The sequence below is a fragment of the Eutrema salsugineum genome, unplaced genomic scaffold (assembly GCF_000478725.1).
Source record: "Eutrema salsugineum unplaced genomic scaffold, Eutsalg1_0 scaffold_6, whole genome shotgun sequence".
NCBI lineage: Eukaryota > Viridiplantae > Streptophyta > Magnoliopsida > Brassicales > Brassicaceae > Eutrema > Eutrema salsugineum.
The window spans coordinates 7,325,169-7,341,680 of NW_006256547.1; the positions used below are offsets into that span (position 1 = coordinate 7,325,169).

General features: G+C 40.2%; 2 protein-coding genes and 1 pseudogene across 4 annotated transcripts; 2 read left to right on the plus strand and 1 right to left on the minus strand.

Annotated features, from left to right (window-relative positions):
- The first annotated feature begins 124 nt into the window (after positions 1–124).
- Positions 125–3,217, plus strand: LOC18013347 (zinc finger CCCH domain-containing protein 17). The gene is made up of 3 exons (XM_006395742.2): positions 125–485; positions 885–995; positions 1,095–3,217. Exons 1-3 carry the CDS (start codon positions 342–344, stop codon positions 2,895–2,897), a joined length of 2,058 nt encoding a protein of 685 aa, XP_006395804.1. The 5' UTR covers positions 125–341; the 3' UTR covers positions 2,898–3,217.
- A 529-nt stretch (positions 3,218–3,746) lies between these two features.
- LOC18013446 (uncharacterized protein At2g02148) lies at positions 3,747–9,310 on the plus strand. Of its 3 annotated transcripts, XM_024151772.1 has the most exons (10): positions 3,747–5,858; positions 6,898–6,952; positions 7,175–7,358; positions 7,488–7,602; positions 7,691–8,047; positions 8,127–8,289; positions 8,363–8,483; positions 8,566–8,628; positions 8,719–8,985; positions 9,074–9,310. In XM_024151772.1, exons 1-10 carry the CDS (start codon positions 3,785–3,787, stop codon positions 9,173–9,175), a joined length of 3,501 nt encoding a protein of 1,166 aa, XP_024007540.1. In that variant the 5' UTR covers positions 3,747–3,784; the 3' UTR covers positions 9,176–9,310. The 3 variants fall into 3 exon arrangements, 2 of the variants coding, with proteins under 2 accessions (XP_024007540.1, XP_006395806.1); XM_006395744.2 differs by lacking the exon at positions 3,747–5,858 and having other exon boundaries at positions 6,867–6,964; XR_002897687.1 differs by lacking the exons at positions 6,898–6,952; positions 7,175–7,358; positions 7,488–7,602; ... (4 more) ...; positions 8,719–8,985; positions 9,074–9,310 and adding an exon at positions 6,404–6,610 and having other exon boundaries at positions 3,747–6,311.
- A 613-nt stretch (positions 9,311–9,923) lies between these two features.
- Positions 9,924–10,558, minus strand: LOC112083398 (annotated as a pseudogene).
- Positions 10,559–16,512: the final 5,954 nt, after the last annotated feature.

Genomic DNA, 16,512 nt, shown 5'->3' on the forward strand with positions numbered 1-16,512 from the left:
TTCACAACAAAAGGAAACATAATTTGGGTAACGTATCTACCAATAAAACACTACCACGTGTCTAAATTTGATTGATAAAAGTATACGAACCGAACTTCATCTATTAATATCCCATCGCAAAAGAAAAAAGAGAGAAAAAAGAAAAAAACTTTTAGGCTTAGCTTTTAAAGGGCACAAACACAGTCGTAGTTTCTCTCTGATTCGCACTCTGTGGCGGCTCCGTTTCTTCTTCCACGGGACTCACTGATCGGGTTTCTTTATCACGTTTAGGCTTCGATCTTTCTAGGGTTTCGATCTGAAACCTTGCGATCTACGAGAAAGAGAATTAGAAATTTAGAATAATGTTTGCGCCTGCGACCCAACAGCAACAGCAGCAGCAGCAGCAGAAGAAGCAATCGGAGCCTGCTTCATCTGCTGAGGAAGAAGCCTTGAAGTGGAACACCGATTGCGTTTACTTTCTTGCGTCTCCTTTAACCTGCAAGAAGGTATTGATTTTGATTATGTTTCTTCTAGATCTTATCCAGTCTCTGCTTCAATTAGGGTTTTGGATTCGAGATCTCAAGTTTCTCTTACACTCGATTTCGTGTTTTTGGTTTCGCTCGAAGTTATGTAATACACACTTTGGTTTTCCATCTGCGTGATTGGTTGCAAAATTTAGATCTGGGCGATTTCGAGCTTCCTGATTCAAAGTGGGCTTGTTTCTTCCTGATACAAGTAACGCTTTATTAGGAAGGTCTTTCTGTGAAAAAGATTTTTGCTCAATGTGTACAATCTGATCTTCCCCATAGTTCTTGTTCTAAACTTCCTCAGGCTTATACTTATACTTGCTGCAACTAGTATGATCAGCTATAGGGATTCTTATGGTCTCTTCTTTTTCATTGCAGGGAGCCGAGTGTGAGTATCGCCACAGTGAGTATGCGCGTGTCAACCCAAGGGATTGCTATTATTGGCTGAGTGGAAATTGCATGAATCCCAAATGTGGTTTTCGGCATCCTGTGAGTTTACTTTCTTCCTCACTACAATAATTTTAATTGAGAGCTTGAACATGTTTGATCAAGTGCTTATGTTGAGGCTTTTTGTTTATTTTCTTACAGCCTTTGGAGGGATTGTTGGAAAATAAAGGAGGTGCTCCTTCTGGTTCTTTACAGCCATCACACGCAGTTGCTCATCCTGGTGTTGCAAAACAGCCGGTTCCATGTGTTTTCTTTCAAAAGGGTATGTGTGTGAAAGGAGATATGTGTTCATTTATGCACACGTCGAATCCTGGTTATAAGAAGCAGCAGCCGGTAGAAGCTAAGCCTGCTGCTGATCCTCAGCTTTCCAAAAAACCAGTTGAAAATTACGCCGGGGTGAAGAAATTGCCTGATGCTAATCTTCAAAATGCAGTTAAAGCCCATGTTGACATATCTGCTGCACCAAGAGTCACATCTGCTGGTCTAAGGGATACTAGAGGTGTAGAGGGATATACTCCAAAACATGTGGGATATGAGCCTGTTGTGCAGAAAAAGGCTGTGTGTGTTCCTTCTTTTACTGAAAGAGACCATTTGACTCAGTTGCCTCAGAAATATGGATCTGATGATATTAGCAATTTCCACAATGGTAAGGACGCAGATGACGTCTTAAGAGAGTCGTCTCCTGGGTTTGATGTTCTTGTGGACAACGAGGCTAGAGATTCTGAGTATTATCATGTTGAAGATCGATATGGACGCCGAAGTCAGGAGGGTGGGAACTCTGTGAATGAGTATGACCCTGATTTCAGTGCAATGGCTGATGGTGATGGAGAAGCATTCCGTGATCAACGTTTTGATTCATATGACCAGAGGGAAGACAGGTACGCATGGGGCCACCGTCGAGCTTCTTCTGAGAGAGGAGATCGTTCGGAAAGAAGGGTTTATGCGGAAGATGATAGATCAGAGAACATACCGCCATCAGATTTGAGATATCGCTTGGCTAAGCAGAGGAAAGTTAATGGTATGGGATCAGTAGGAAGCCATGACTATGCTGCTCCCGATTCTTCAATGGAAAGAGGATATAGAGACTCTCGTAGGAATACACCGAGGGAAAGCTCCATTAGCAGCAGTCGTCTTCAGGGTAGAATTAAGCTTCGTGAGAGAAGCAATGGCGACGACGCTCACTTTGATAGGAGAACCGAGAGAGGAAGGGACAGAAGCGAGTTATCTCAAGGTAGACTCCGGGATAGGATTAAGGGTAGGTTAGAGGAAAACCATAGTGGTAGCCAGGAAAGAGGTCCCCGAGCTCCATGGACGAGAAGAAGAGAAATGGAAGACGAAAGAAAACCCGGCTTTTCAGCTCCTAGAGGCATTGCAGAAACTAGAAGCAGCAAAAAAGAGGAAAGTAAGACGGAGACATCTCTTGGGAAGAGGAAAGGCTTGGAGGAGGATCATCAGCCTCATAAGCGATCAGGAGATTCATTTGCAGCTCCATTGCCTTTCAGTGAGATTCTCAAGAGAAAAAGAGCGGCTGCATCTGGTGGTAGCAGCGACAACAAGGACGAGACGATATCGAAGGAGGGAGCTGGAGATGAGACCAAACTCAGAACAGAAGAGAAAGCCGAGGTTGTCTCTGAACCCATACCAATCCACAAAGCTGAAGTAGAAGAAGGAACGATTATGGAGGAAGGAGAAGAAGTGATTGGGGAAGAAGAGGAGCAAGTGTATGAAGGAAATGAAGAGGAGCAAGCTTATGAAGGCGATGAGCTAAACGGAGAGTACTATTACGAAGAAGGATATGAAGAAGATGGAGAATACGCATACGAAGAAGGCGCAGAAGGCGAAGGAGTTGTTTACGCGGCTGAGGAAGGAGAAGAAGCAACAGAAGGAGGTGCAGCAGAAGGTGAAGATGACATTGAGAAGGAGACTGTTGAGATGTTGTCATAAAAAGAAGCAGCTTCAACCTTTCGAAGAAAGAGAATGATGATATAAGGTGTGTGACACATAATGCCTTTTTGCTCCTTTTCTTTGCTAAATGCGAATGGAGAGCAAATAATGCAAGTCGCTTTATCTTCTTTGGCTTGTCACTGAGTTTTAATTCGCCATTTTTTTTTTCTATTATGATTTCTTAAATTGTAACAGTAGAAGAAAGAAAAGATACAATGGTACAAGTATAACCTACCTCAAATTTCTGATTTTTTGTTTTCTTTTTTTCTTAGTTTGTTTCGATATATGGGCTCTTCCTTATATTATTCCTTAAATTAAAAGGTATCCGTAGTACGTCATAAAATGAGGTCTTCATAGCAACCAACTTGTTTATTTTTCAGTATTTGATGATTTAACGAAATGATAAAAGTAAATCTGTATACCTTTCATTAAATAGCTTTTTATAAGATGAAATAACATGTTTCTTTTTTTTTTGTCAAAGAAATAACATGATTCATTCACATACAATTATGTATTTAATATGTATACTATAATTTTTTGAGAGAAAACAGCACGCCATACATTCAAGCGAATTATCTGGTGCCACAATTTGGTTATCTCTATCTAATTTGACACAAAATTAGAAAATCATATGTTGAAAAAGTAAGAAGAAAATACAGATTAACCTTTTGTTGGGCCTATATGTAGAATTTAGCTAAAGGCCCATGAAGAATCCATATTTTACAAACTAAACAAAATAACTTGAAAGAAAAAATACTAGTCTTCAAGGGAAAAGAGCCAACAAAACCCAGAGCTCATAAACCCTACTTTCTTCTTCTTCCTCCTCTTCATCTTCACTCACTAGAATAGCTGAGGAATAGTAGAATACAATGTCTCTGAGCTAAACAATGAGGCTCATTCTATTCGCTTTGAAGTTTTTCCTGAAAATGTTCTGTTCTCTTCGCAACTTTATTCACGTTAATCGCAGATTCCCTCGCCACGTAAGCCCTTGTTCCTCTTCTCTCTCTCAAATTCGAGGACCTCTCTGTTTTCCTCTGTCTTCTCCCTCTCAAGCTTCCTTTATCTCGTGTCCTTTCGTTTGGTTCACTAGCTTTCTCTGCATCATTCGATACCCTTTCGTTAGCAAAAGCGGTCCTTCTAGCTATTCCGAAGATTTCGAAATAAATTGGATCCGCAACGTTGTTCAGAATGATCTATGGGATGATCCCCAAATTGAGAAGCTGTTTGATTCGACACTGGCTCCGATTTGGGTTCCAAGGATTCTCGTTGAATTGAAAGAAGACCCGAAACTAGCTTTCAAATTCTTCAAATGGTCTATGAACCGTAATGGGTTTAAGCACACCATTGAATCATACTGTATAGTAGCTCACATTCTGTTTTGTGCTAGAATGTATTATGATGCTAATCGTATCCTTAGAGAGATGGTTTTGTCCAAGGCTGAATTAAAGGACTGCGATGTTTTTGATGTTCTATGGTCTACAAGGAATGTGTGTGTTCCTGGTTTTGGAGTGTTTGATGCTTTGTTTAGTGTTTTGATTGAGGAAGATATGTTTGAGGAAGCTCTCCAGTGTTTCTCTAAGATGAAGAGATGTAGGGTTTTCCCAAAAACCCGGTCTTGCAACGGTTTATTGCATAAGTTTGCGAGATTAGGGAAGACGGATGGGATGAAGAGGTTTTTCAAGGATATGATTGGCGCTGGTTCGAAACCCACTGTGTTTACTTACAACATAATGATAGATTGTATGTGTAAAGAAGGAGATATAGAAGCTGCCAGTGGCTTGTTTGAAGAAATGAAGTTTAGAGGTTTGATTCCAGACACTGTTACATATAATTCTATGATTGATGGTTATGGGAAGGTTGGTCGATTAGATGATACGGTTTACTTTTTCGAGGAAATGAAGAGTATGAGCTGTGAGCCTGATGTTATAACATACAACACGCTGATCAATTGTTTCTGTAAGTTTGGGAAATTGCCTAAGGGTCTGGAGTTTTTCAGGGAGATGAAGCAAAGTGGGTTGAAACCGAATGTTGTGAGTTACAGCACTTTGGTTGATGCTTTTTGCAAAGAGGATATGATGCAACAAGCCCTGAAATTTTATGTTGACATGAGAAGACTTGGTCTTGTGCCTAATGAGCATACCTACACTTCCCTCGTTGATGCCTATTGTAAAATCGGTAATCTCTCAGATGCTTTTAGGCTGGCTGATGAGATGTCGCAGGTGGGTGTGGAATGGAATGTGGTCACTTACACTGCACTGATCGATGGTCTTTGTGATGTGGAGAGGATAAAAGAAGCTGAAGAACTTTTTGGCAAAATGGTTACAGCCGGTGTGATTCCAAATCTTGCAAGTTACACTGCTCTGATTCATGGATTTGTAAAGGCGAAAAACATGGACAGAGCGTTAGAGCTTCTAGACGAAATGAAGGGGAGAGGTATTAAACCAGATTTACTGCTCTATGGAACTTTTATTTGGAGTTTGTGCGGTCTAGAGAAGATCGAGGCCGCTAAGGTAGTGATGAATGAAATGCAGGAAAAAGGAATTAAAGCAAATACGTTTATCTATACAACGTTAATGGATGCTTATTTTAAGTCGGAAAACCCCTCTGAGGGATTGCATCTGCTAGAAGAGATGCTAGAACTTGATATCGAGGTCACAGCTGTTACCTTTTGTGTTTTGATTGATGGATTGTGCAAAAACAAGTTAGTTTCTAAGGCTATTGATTATTTCGGGAGGATAAGTAACGATTTTGGTCTACAAGCAAACGCAGCGATATATACAGCCATGATAGATGGTCTCTGTAAAGAAGATCAAGTTGAGGCCGCAACAACCCTTTTTGAACAAATGGCTCAAAAAGGTCTAGTCCCAGACAGAACCGCATACACATCGTTAATAGATGGGAAATTGAAGCAAGGGAATGTGGTACAGGCTTTGGCTTTACGCGACAAAATGGCTGAGATTGGTATGAAGCTTGATTTGCTTGCGTACACTTCATTAGTCTGGGGATTATCACAATGCAATCAGTTGCAGAAAGCAAGATCCTTCCTCGAGGAAATGATTGGGGAAGGAATTCTCCCTGACGAGGTTTTGTGTATTAGTGTCTTGAAGAAACACTATGAGCTTGGATGTGTTGACGAAGCTGTAGAGTTGCAGAGTTATTTGATGAAGCATCAGGTTTTGACCAGTGACAACAATAATGCAGTTCCAAACATTTGAAACTCGAAAGATGCAATTTATTTGCTCTTGCAAGACCGAATCAGGTATTCGGATCCAAACCTTGTTTCTTCTGGAGAAAATGAAGAAACAAGAACCAGAGTCTGGACTCTGGACTCTTCAGCCTGAGCCTCCCCTGTGAATATATCAGCTAGTCATCCGAGGAGAAGCTTATCGAATGGATATATATTGTTAAGCTGAGGTTTGAAAACAAATCCGATGTTGAGTGCTTTGATATCAAAATCTGAGTTGGGTCTGTTATTAAACAATAAAAGGTTAAGCCTTTTGTTACAGATTCTGAGCTCTGAAGCTGTGGAAAAGATGAGAAAGGGGTGAAGATTATGAAGTAATTTGCTTACAGATGGGTTAAGACGACTTGGAGGGTTCTTCATTGTTTATATTGTATTGTTGTTGCATCGAGGAACCAAATCAATTCCCAATTTTTGATGTGTACATATTTTTTGTTTTTTTTTCCCAAAAATGTATTTCTCTTATTGACGATTGGAATACTTAGTTTTGAACAACTATAATTTTCCTTATGCAGAGTAGTTTCAAACTATATATTCATGTATGTAAACTCAAAATACAAAAATAGTCTCAGAGAAGAAGGTTACAGTTTGAAGTTCATAAGTTTCGAAAATTATGAATGTGTTCCCAAACAAAAAAGTTGTAAGCTTTTGGACTAGTTTATTTGCGGATTAAACAATACTTTATATATAATATAAAACTCTTTACTTTCGGGGAAAATGACTTGTAAGAATTTCCGACACTGACTGGCTCGGCAACAGGTGTGGAGTCCGGAGCCAGGTTCGGAGATCTCTGTCAGAATACGATAAAGCTCAGGTACGGATTCAGGTTCGGATTCTCCACCTCTCTCTCGTTGTTCACGGTTTGTATAGCCGTTAATCACCAGTAGAGGAGCAACGAGATCGGTCTTAGTAAATCTCTGACGATGCGATTTCTAGATGATTCTGCAACTTCCAGAGATGAATCTTTGATCGAAAATGGTTGATTGATACGAAAATCGATCCTGATTCTGGGATTTGTGTGTGTATTTTTGGCCAGTTTGAGAATGGGAGCTAGGGTTGGAGTGCAGCATTACAATTTGGGATCGGCTGATTCCTATATCAGTAGTTCTCTCAACGATCTCAACTCCGTTGATGGTCCACCGAGAGATATCGACGGCATCGGAGCCGCCGTTGGTCGTGACGGAGATAGCTTGGACAACGACGGCGGTTCCTCCTCCGCGGTGTGTTAAAAATGTCTCCTTTTTTAGGGTTTATGTCTAACTTAGCTCAAAATTGTGTATGAGAAATTGAATTGAAGTTGTGTGTTTCACATTTTTAGGCTAATATGATTCGGGTTTGTTTTGTTTCAGGACTGTATGCACGAATCATACAGAAACTCGATGCAAATCCACAATGACGTAGTTGAAGAAGGTGGATCTAACATGGAGAACAAGGGATCAGCTTACACTATGTTAAACGTTGAAGGTAATAACATAAATCGTAACCTTCTTCTCTGTGCAGACTTTTCTTGAATATACTAACTATCATTTTGCTATTGTTTATTTTGTTTTAGATGTTTCACCGATTGAATCAGCACGAGGGAGATTTCTGCAAATCATATTGGATTACTTTATAAGTCAACATGTGATTGAAGTCTGCGAGAACAAGCGTGATCATGAAACGGGTTCAGGAGGAGGACAGGATAATAATAATACTAAAGTCAAGAGGAAGTCGGATGATACAAAGTATGAAGGTGACCCGAGTTTTGCGTTGCCGCTTATGTATATTGCGAATCTATACGAGACTTTGGTCGGTGAAGCAAATGTGAGGCTTGCTTCATTGACTGGAATAAGGGAAAAGACTATTGGTGTAGCTCTTGAAGCAGCAGGTGGCTTGTATAGAAAATTAACAAAGAAGTTTCCTAAGAAAGGTATAATCGTATCTGCTGATGTTTTGCAAAAAGTGATAAATGTTGATTACTTGTGATTGTCCTGTTTTGTCAATCACAGGTGCTTGCATGTACAGGAGAAGAGAACTGGCAACTTCAGTAGAGACAAGGACAAGGTTTCCAGAATTGGTAATACATGAAGAGAAACGAGTTCGGTTTGTGGTGGTTAACGGTTTGGATATTGTTGAAAAGCCGGATAATTTACCGATTGAAGATGCTGAATGGTTAGTTTATACTATTTTCAATTTGTGTGTGAATTATCTACACCAGTATATAATTGGATTATTGTCACTACAGGTTTAAGCGATTAACAGGCCGCAATGAAGTAGCTGTCTCTGCAAGAGATTATAAATTCTATTGCCCTAGACACAAGCATAGGCGTGTTCAGAATTCTGTCTCCAGCATCCATGGCTTACCTGTAAGATCGATTAACACTCCTTTCTTTCTGAGTTGAAAGAACAAAGTGACATTGTACTCGTTTGTTTTTCTTTGTTCTGCAGACATTTCCAGGTATGGATTCATCTACTTTAGCTAATACACAAGGATTTCGCTCTGTTAGTGAAGTAAGTGCATACTCCTTTCAGATCTATACACCAAATCTCATTATGATCTTGAGCTCATTGAGCTGATCAACTATCTTATGATAATTGCAGGATCAAAGTCAACAACAACAACAACAACACACTCCTTCTCCTTCCAAACATCACATGTCATCTCTGTCTCATCATCCTCATCAGTTTCACCAACCTATTCATCAGAGCCACCACCATCATCAACCTATCTACCAAAGTCAACACGCTGCCGCACATTTTCCTGGTCAGAACCATCAATGTGACCCTGAACTATCTCACACCCACCAGTCACCATCTATTTCGCAGCACATGGCTTGCTTGCAACCCCTCACTGGAGGCCATGTCATGGTACAAAATCTTCGAAATCTCTATTCCATATGGATCATTTCGATCTCCATTAAAGTCCTCATATGTTTATCTTTGTGTCTTTCCATAGCCAACCAGTCCGGCGAAATTCTGTGACCAATGTGGAGCACAGTACTTGAGAGATACATCCAAATTTTGCTCAGAGTGTGGTTGCAAGAGATTTGGGATTTAGTGAATACAGGGCTGTGCCCATATGGAATCACTCGCCTAAGGGCTTTTGTATACATATGTTTATTTGTTTGGGGGATATATTTTGATATCGAAATTTAGTTATATAGTGATAAACATATTCTAAGCTGTTAGACATCAATCCAATTCAACATATTTAAAACATCATTCGTTTTTTATACTTTTGTTTTCTATGATATCTCTTTTTAGTTAAGTTTCGTTAATTAGAAGACATTTGTGACTCTATATGTGAAATTTATTATCACATTTCATTCCAATATTAATTTATTTTAATCTTCATACCAAAGTCGCACTCTCTAGTTGTAAAAACTGTTTGAATACAATTTTGATATTCAATTTTGTTTTTTTTTTTTAAAAAATTGTAGATTTTTTAAGGTGGATAATTTTGCTCATATAATGTACAAACGATTGAGACTATGGACTGGAAAGAAACTCAAATCATCTATGAATTTGTATGAACTCATGAATTTGATTTTTTTGTATTTTCAGTTAGTTATTCATAACTAATATAAAACCAAAAAAAAAAAGCAATAGACTTGAATTCTTACTAGAAATCCATTATGTATTATAAATCTGGAAAATACCAGCTAGAGAGAGTAACAAGGATCAACATAGCGTGTCCCTAACACAAGATATATTCTTGAACAATAACATCAGAATGATAGTAGAGATAGATAGAAAATATTTGGTTTTTGAGAATATGGTATCTTCGATGATGAAGATCCCATGCATCAATGACAGTGTTTGGTGCAGTAACAACGAGGAGGGATTGTCACACTGCAGTAACCGCCTTCAAAACCCTCAAAGTGACGGCAGATGATTGCGCAGTTGTTTGAATTCAAGCAAATCTCTGGGAAACATTTGCTCGCGTGTTTCACAAATTCGTGGCTCCTCGGCTACGGGACTTATCTCTAGAGATGAAAAAAAAAAAGAAAACATATTTAATTACATATACAGACTAAAAAAAAGATATATTCACAGTATGTAGATTGTTTTAGATTTTGCATTTAATTTGCAAGAATAATCATAGAAAACTCGTATCGTATATTTTGTTATAGCGAAAACGAGGAATGAGAACAACAAATAAGAGAGGAATAAAGCAAATAATGCATTTACAAGAATAATATAGATTAGAAATCATTCCTTATAGGCAAATAATTGGAACAACGAGGAGGCATGGGTTGTTGATGGTTATTTCGTATAAATGTAGGTGATTACATATAACTATAGTATATGTTATATGGTCTATCCGCCTATATCAAAATTTAGTAACTATTATGGCACGAGAATTGAACCTGTGGCAGTGGCCACGAGAAAGCATGGAAGAGATGAGAACGGCTGAGACCAAACGGAGAGAGAGCTTCATTTTTGGAGAGAGAAAGAGAGATTATATATAAAAAAATTGCTATGAAGTGAGAGATTATAAATGTTAAAGATTGAAAGTGAGAGAGAGATTGATGGAAATAAGTGGTACGAAGGTAATGAGGAAGAAGGTGACACTATATATAGGCAAGGGCTCGATGTGTATGTAAATATGTAATGAATGTGAATGTGTGTATTATTGATGTACATAGCAAGGTATTTATACAAGTAGGTTAACCTAGAAAGCGTATCTAGAGAAGATTACATAGAATATATTGTAGTTATCGTAAAGGCATATTTCCATATCTCTATACCCTCCCTCAAGTTGGCGGTGAAAGATCTTGAATCCCCAACTTGGACAGTAAGTACGCAAATGTAGGTGCAGGAAGAGCTTTAGTAAGGATGTCCGCAGGTTGCTCTTTAGTAGAAATATGCTCGGTAGTGATCAGCTTATCTTCAACGGCATCACGTACGGCATCACGTACGGCATGACAATCCGATTCAATATGTTTGGTACGTTCGTGAAAAACAGGATTTGCAGCAATGTGAATGGCGGACTGAGCATCACAAAACAACTGCATAGGCTCATCATGAGGAATCCCAAAAGCGAGAAGGAGCTGTTTGATCCATTTGAGTTCACGCAAAGCATAAGACATCGATTGATATTCTGCTTCAGAAGAGGACATGGACACCGTATCTTGCTTCTTTGTCTTCCAAGAGATTGGAGAGGAGCCAAGAAGAACAACATAAGCACTTAGAGATCGACGCGTCAAAGGACATGTCCCATAGTCGGAATCGCAGTAGGCCGTAACACGAAGAGTAGACTCTGCACGAAGCAAGACACCAGAACCCGGAGAGCCTTTAAGATATCGAACAGTGCGAAGTGCAGCATTCCAATGCTCTTGAAGAGGTGTTTGCATGAACTGAGATAAAATGTGAACAGCATAGCATAGTTCCGGCCTTGTAAAGGTTAAGTAAATAAGGCGACCAACCAAACGACGATAGGGAGCAGGGTCCGCAAGAGGAGATCCAGTAGCACGAGCAAGATTGTGGTTAAGCTCAATAGGAGTTGTCGGCGGCTTGCATCCCAATAAACCAGCTTCAGTGATGATATCAAGAGCATACTTACGTTGCGATATGAAGATCCCTTCAGAATTGCGAGCAACTTCGATGCCGAGGAAATACTTGAGTTTGCCCAGATCTTTCATATGAAAGCATTTGTGGAGGTAGTTCTTGAAACGCTGAATAGTAGATAGGTCATTCCCAGCAACAATAAAGTCGTCCACATAGATGAGGATATGGAGACTAATCTTGTCGCGTATGAACGAAAAATGAGAGTAGTCAGCCTTAGATTGAGTAAAACCATAAGACTTCAGAGCAGTGCGAAGCTTGGCAAACCAGCAACGAGGGGCCTGTTTAAGACCGTAAATAGATTTACGAAGACGACAAACTTTAGTCGGATCAGACCCCTCAAAACCAGGAGGTAATTTCATGTAAACCTCCTCATGTAAGTCACCATGTAGAAACACGTTGTGAACGTCCATCTGATGGACCTCCCAACGTTTAGCAGCAGCAATATCCAGTAAAATTCGAACAGTAGTAGGCTTAGCGACAGGCGCGAACGTATCAGTGTAGTCAAGCCCCTCACGTTGACGGTTACCAAGAGCCACCAAGCGCGATTTGTAACGAGCAATCTTGCCATTGGAATGATACTTGATCTTATATACCCATTTGCTCCCAATAGCTTTCTTGCCAGGTGGAAGAGTCGTAATATCCCATGTCCGATTTAACTCAAGTGCAGAGTATTCGTCCTTCATGGAATCGTTCCAAACATCATAGAGCACGGCCTCTTTGTAAGACGTAGGCTCAGAGGATGCGGTCAGAGCTGCCAAAAAAGCCTGATGACAAGAAGAAAAAGTCACCTGAGAAACATAGTTGGTGATGGGATACAGTGTGTTACCTGAGACCGAAGTAGAGAGACCAAGATCAGGAGTTGAGGAAGCAAGAGAGGGGGGAGTAGAGAAATGTGTAGTATTGACGACGAAGTTCTTAAGAAGAACTGACGGTTGTCGTTGGCGAAGACCACGACCAAGCAGCTCTGGAAGACCTGGAGAAGGAGCATCCTGCTCTACAGGCAAAGATTCCGGTGGAAAAGAAGCTTGCCGAGAAGGAGACTCAGGCAAAGCTCGAGGAGACGCCGAACCCGGAACAGAGTGCTCTGGTAAAGGCAGAGGAGCTGCAGACAAATCTGTTATCGAGGCGGTTGTAGTGACAGGGTCTGATATAGGCGGAGTAGGAGATGAAGGCGCAAGCGGAAGAAGCCACTCATCAATAGCAATATCAGGGTGAAAAACAGGAGGAGTAACGTAGTCATCGTTTGAAACGCCTGGAAACTGATCCTCGAAGAAAATGACATCGCGACTAGAAAAGAACTCATTCCGGTCAAGATCATACAGGTTCCAAGCCTTCTTGCCATAAGGATAACCCACAAAGATGCATCTGCGACTACGATCTCCAAATTTGTCTTTGTCACGTGCCCGCCGATGAGCATAGCAGAGAGATCCGAAACTGCGTAACAGATCATAAGCAGGAGGACGGCCGTAGAGCAACTCGTAGGGAGTTCGGCCTTGAAGTACCAAAGTAGGCGTACGATTGATGAGGTGAGCTGCAGTAAGAATGCTTTCTCCCCAAAACGTAACCGGAAGTTTGGCTTGAAACAAGAGTGCACGAGCAATGTTAAGGAGATGACGATGTTTGCGTTCGACACGGCCATTTTGTTGAGGCGTGTCGACGCAGGATGTCTGATGTTCAATGCCATGCTTGCGGAAAAATGAGGAGAGAGCTATGAATTCAGTGCCATTGTCAGAGCGAACAGTTTTGACAGATTTCCCAAATTGTTTCTCACTCATCGCACAAAAATTCTGTATGAGTTTGCGAACTTCTGATTTTTCGAGCATAAGGTATACCCAAACGGCCCTGGAGTAGTCATCAACGACGGTTAGAAAATAAGCAGCACCACAAGAGGAAGGAGTTCGGTAAGGACCCCAAACATCGCAATGAATCAAAGCAAAAGGTTCCAAAGCTTTATTAAAACTATCATGAAAAACTTCTCGTGTTTGTTTAGCACGAAAACAAATGTCACAGGGATGCATGTGTCCAAAATCAACTCGTAATGAATCAAAAACTGGTAAAGAAGACAATGCTTTGTAAGAAGGATGCCCGAGTCGTCGATGCCATAAGACAGTAGGGGAAATCTGTTCCTTGCCGGTCCGATTAGCTTTCGCAACAATCACACCCTTGAAGTAGTAAACCCCCTCTCGCTCCTCACCTGCTCCAATCAGGGTTCTCGTAAAACGGTCCTGCAAAACACACAAGGTATCAGTAAAGATCGCAATACATCCGGTTTGCTTAAGCAACTTCGAAACCGAGATCAGAGTGCAATCGAAATTGGGAACATAAAGCACATTGAGAAGAAAGTAATCTTTGCTCAAAGGCAAAGTGCCAATTTTTGTGGCACGAGATGCAGATCCATCCGGGAAAGTGACTGCAAATGGAGTAATGTCAATAGGGTCACGTAGGAGGGACAAGTCGCCTGTCATGTGATGAGAGGCGCCTGTGTCAATAATAACATCAGTAATGTTTGTCTTACCAGACAAGCGATCGGTAGAGAGGTTAGATTGCTGATTCTGAAGCAAAGTAATCAAAGCAGCAATTTGATCAGAAGAAGCAGTAGGCTACGCGTGTTGACGGTGGCAGAAGATGCATTCGCACGACCACGACCGCGACCGCCGGAGCCAGAGAAGCGACCACCACGACTGCGAGAACTCGGAGAAGAGGTGGAGCGCTGTTGTTGTTGTTCAATAAACCACTCCGGATAGCCATGAAGTAAGAAACACTCGGACGCTTCGTGACCTTTACGCTTGCAGTGAGTGCAGAAGCGATTAGGATCCCGACTACGAGACGCAACCGCAGCCGCAGTAAGAGGCATCGAAGAAGAAGGAGTTGCAGTTTGGACTGAAAAACCTACAGCATCTTGGCGAATTTCCGAGGACCGGGTTTTGTTGAGATGTTGTTCAGCACGAATAACACGCGAATAGACACTGTTGAGGTCCGGTAGAGGATCTTCATCGATGATTTGGGAGCGAATAGTAGTAAAACGAGCTTCATCTAAACCGAACAAGAACTTGTGGACTTTGGCATCGTCACGTTCTTTGTCGAGAGCAGCGGAAGCAGCGCAGGTACACGAAACAGGGGACTTGAAAGTCTGTAGTTCGTCCCAAAGCTTGGAGAGACGACCGTAGTAATCCTGAACGGATTGTCCGTTCTGTTTGAAATTAGTAATCTCATCTTCGAGCATATGTTTGCGAACTCCGTTGTTCGTCGAGAAACGACTTTTGAGAGATTCCCAAAGTTTTGATGCATCGGAGACATGAGAGACAGTAGACCGAACGGTAGGATCAATAGCTGTGCGGATCCACCCAACTATCATGGAGTTGGTAGCAATCCACCGAGCGAGATCAGGGTTGGAGACTGGTTTTTCGATAGAACCATCTAGGAAGCCAATCTTCTGTTTGGCTTGGAGAGAATTCCAAAGCTCTGTAGCCCATTCAGAGTAGTTATCACCTCGGAGAAGCACAGGTGTAATTAGAGCACCAGGGTTGTCAGAGGGATGTAGTGTGTAGGGAGAATCGGTGGTAGATGTGGCCACCGTGGTAGTAGAAGGGATAGTAGACTCCGAGGTTTCGTCCGCCATGATGTACGAACGAGGTAGAAGAAGAACAGAGAACTAGAGAAGAAATTGAGAAGAATTAGGTGAGAGATCGTTTAAAGCTCTGATACCATGTAATGAATGTGAATGTGTGTGTATTATTGATGTACATAGCAAGGTATTTATACAAGTAAGTTAACTTAGAAAGCGTATCTAGAAAAGATTACATAGAATATTGTAGTTATCGTAAAAGCATATTTCCATATCTCTATAAAATAAGAACGATCGGGATATATAGAATTCATTATGTTTGATTAATATTTATTTTGACTAAAAGGAAATTTATGAGAATCTTTTTGTTGGTTGGATAATATAGCTGCGGATGAAAGCTTGGTTTCTTCATCTTACATGGGTAATTAAAATGAGTAAAATGTTGAACAACGTCGTCCACCGACTTAATTAACATAACTTATATTTGTGATGAGAGCCTAACTGATGAGTAAAATTAAGAAAATCCACAAGGAAAACTAATGTTTACTTGTTTATATATCATGCTATTGATATACAATTACACTTTTTACCTCAACTTGTAATCAAAAGCATATATAAAACTCATCATGTGTGTATTTTTTAAAAATTAACTATTGATTATATACAAAACAATGTAAGTCATGTTATTAATAATTTCTACCCAACATGAATCGAGTAGGTTAACCGAGAGAAGATGAATAGAGTAACTATGGGTTGGATTGGACTATCATATTTGATTATTATAGAGAGCTTGTTTAAGAAGAATTATGGGTTCGGATACTAAAATGGTGAAAGCTTGACTTCTTTGTCATGCATGGATAAAATGAGTAAAATTATGAACAAAGTTCACCTTCTTTCTGATTAATGCTGCTTTCTCTTTATTAATTTTGGTTTTTTTTGTAACATCTATCTTTATCTTTATCAATTATAAGTGCTTAATTGATGAATAACACTATCTGCACATGCAGAACACTTCTATTCCCCGTAATTTTGATGTTTTTCTTTCTTTCTCAAATGTGATTGTGATGTATAATGTTATAATGGATGAATTAAACTATAAATCTATAATACCTCGTATTATGAACCAAATAAAACTATTGAAATACGTCGTTTAAACCATAATTCCATGATTTTTATAAATAATCGTTAATCAGTATAAAATACGTACATACTGCATAGATAATCCTTTTTTGAAATATACAATATAAAATTCAAATCCA

Excerpts from the sequence above, each read along its gene's own strand:
- LOC18013446 (XM_024151772.1), top strand. The coding sequence starts at position 3,785 with ATGAGGCTCATTCTATTCGCTTTGAAGTTTTTCCTGAAAATGTTCTGT. Across the intron at positions 6,953-7,174 it reads CAGAATACGATAAAGCTCAG|TTTGAGAATGGGAGCTAGGG; the intron begins GTACGGATTCAG and ends ATTTTTGGCCAG. Across the intron at positions 7,603-7,690 it reads CACTATGTTAAACGTTGAAG|ATGTTTCACCGATTGAATCA; the intron begins GTAATAACATAA and ends ATTTTGTTTTAG.
- LOC18013347 (XM_006395742.2), top strand. The coding sequence starts at position 342 with ATGTTTGCGCCTGCGACCCAACAGCAACAGCAGCAGCAGCAGCAGAAG. Across the intron at positions 486-884 it reads CTCCTTTAACCTGCAAGAAG|GGAGCCGAGTGTGAGTATCG; the intron begins GTATTGATTTTG and ends TTTTCATTGCAG. Across the intron at positions 996-1,094 it reads AATGTGGTTTTCGGCATCCT|CCTTTGGAGGGATTGTTGGA; the intron begins GTGAGTTTACTT and ends ATTTTCTTACAG.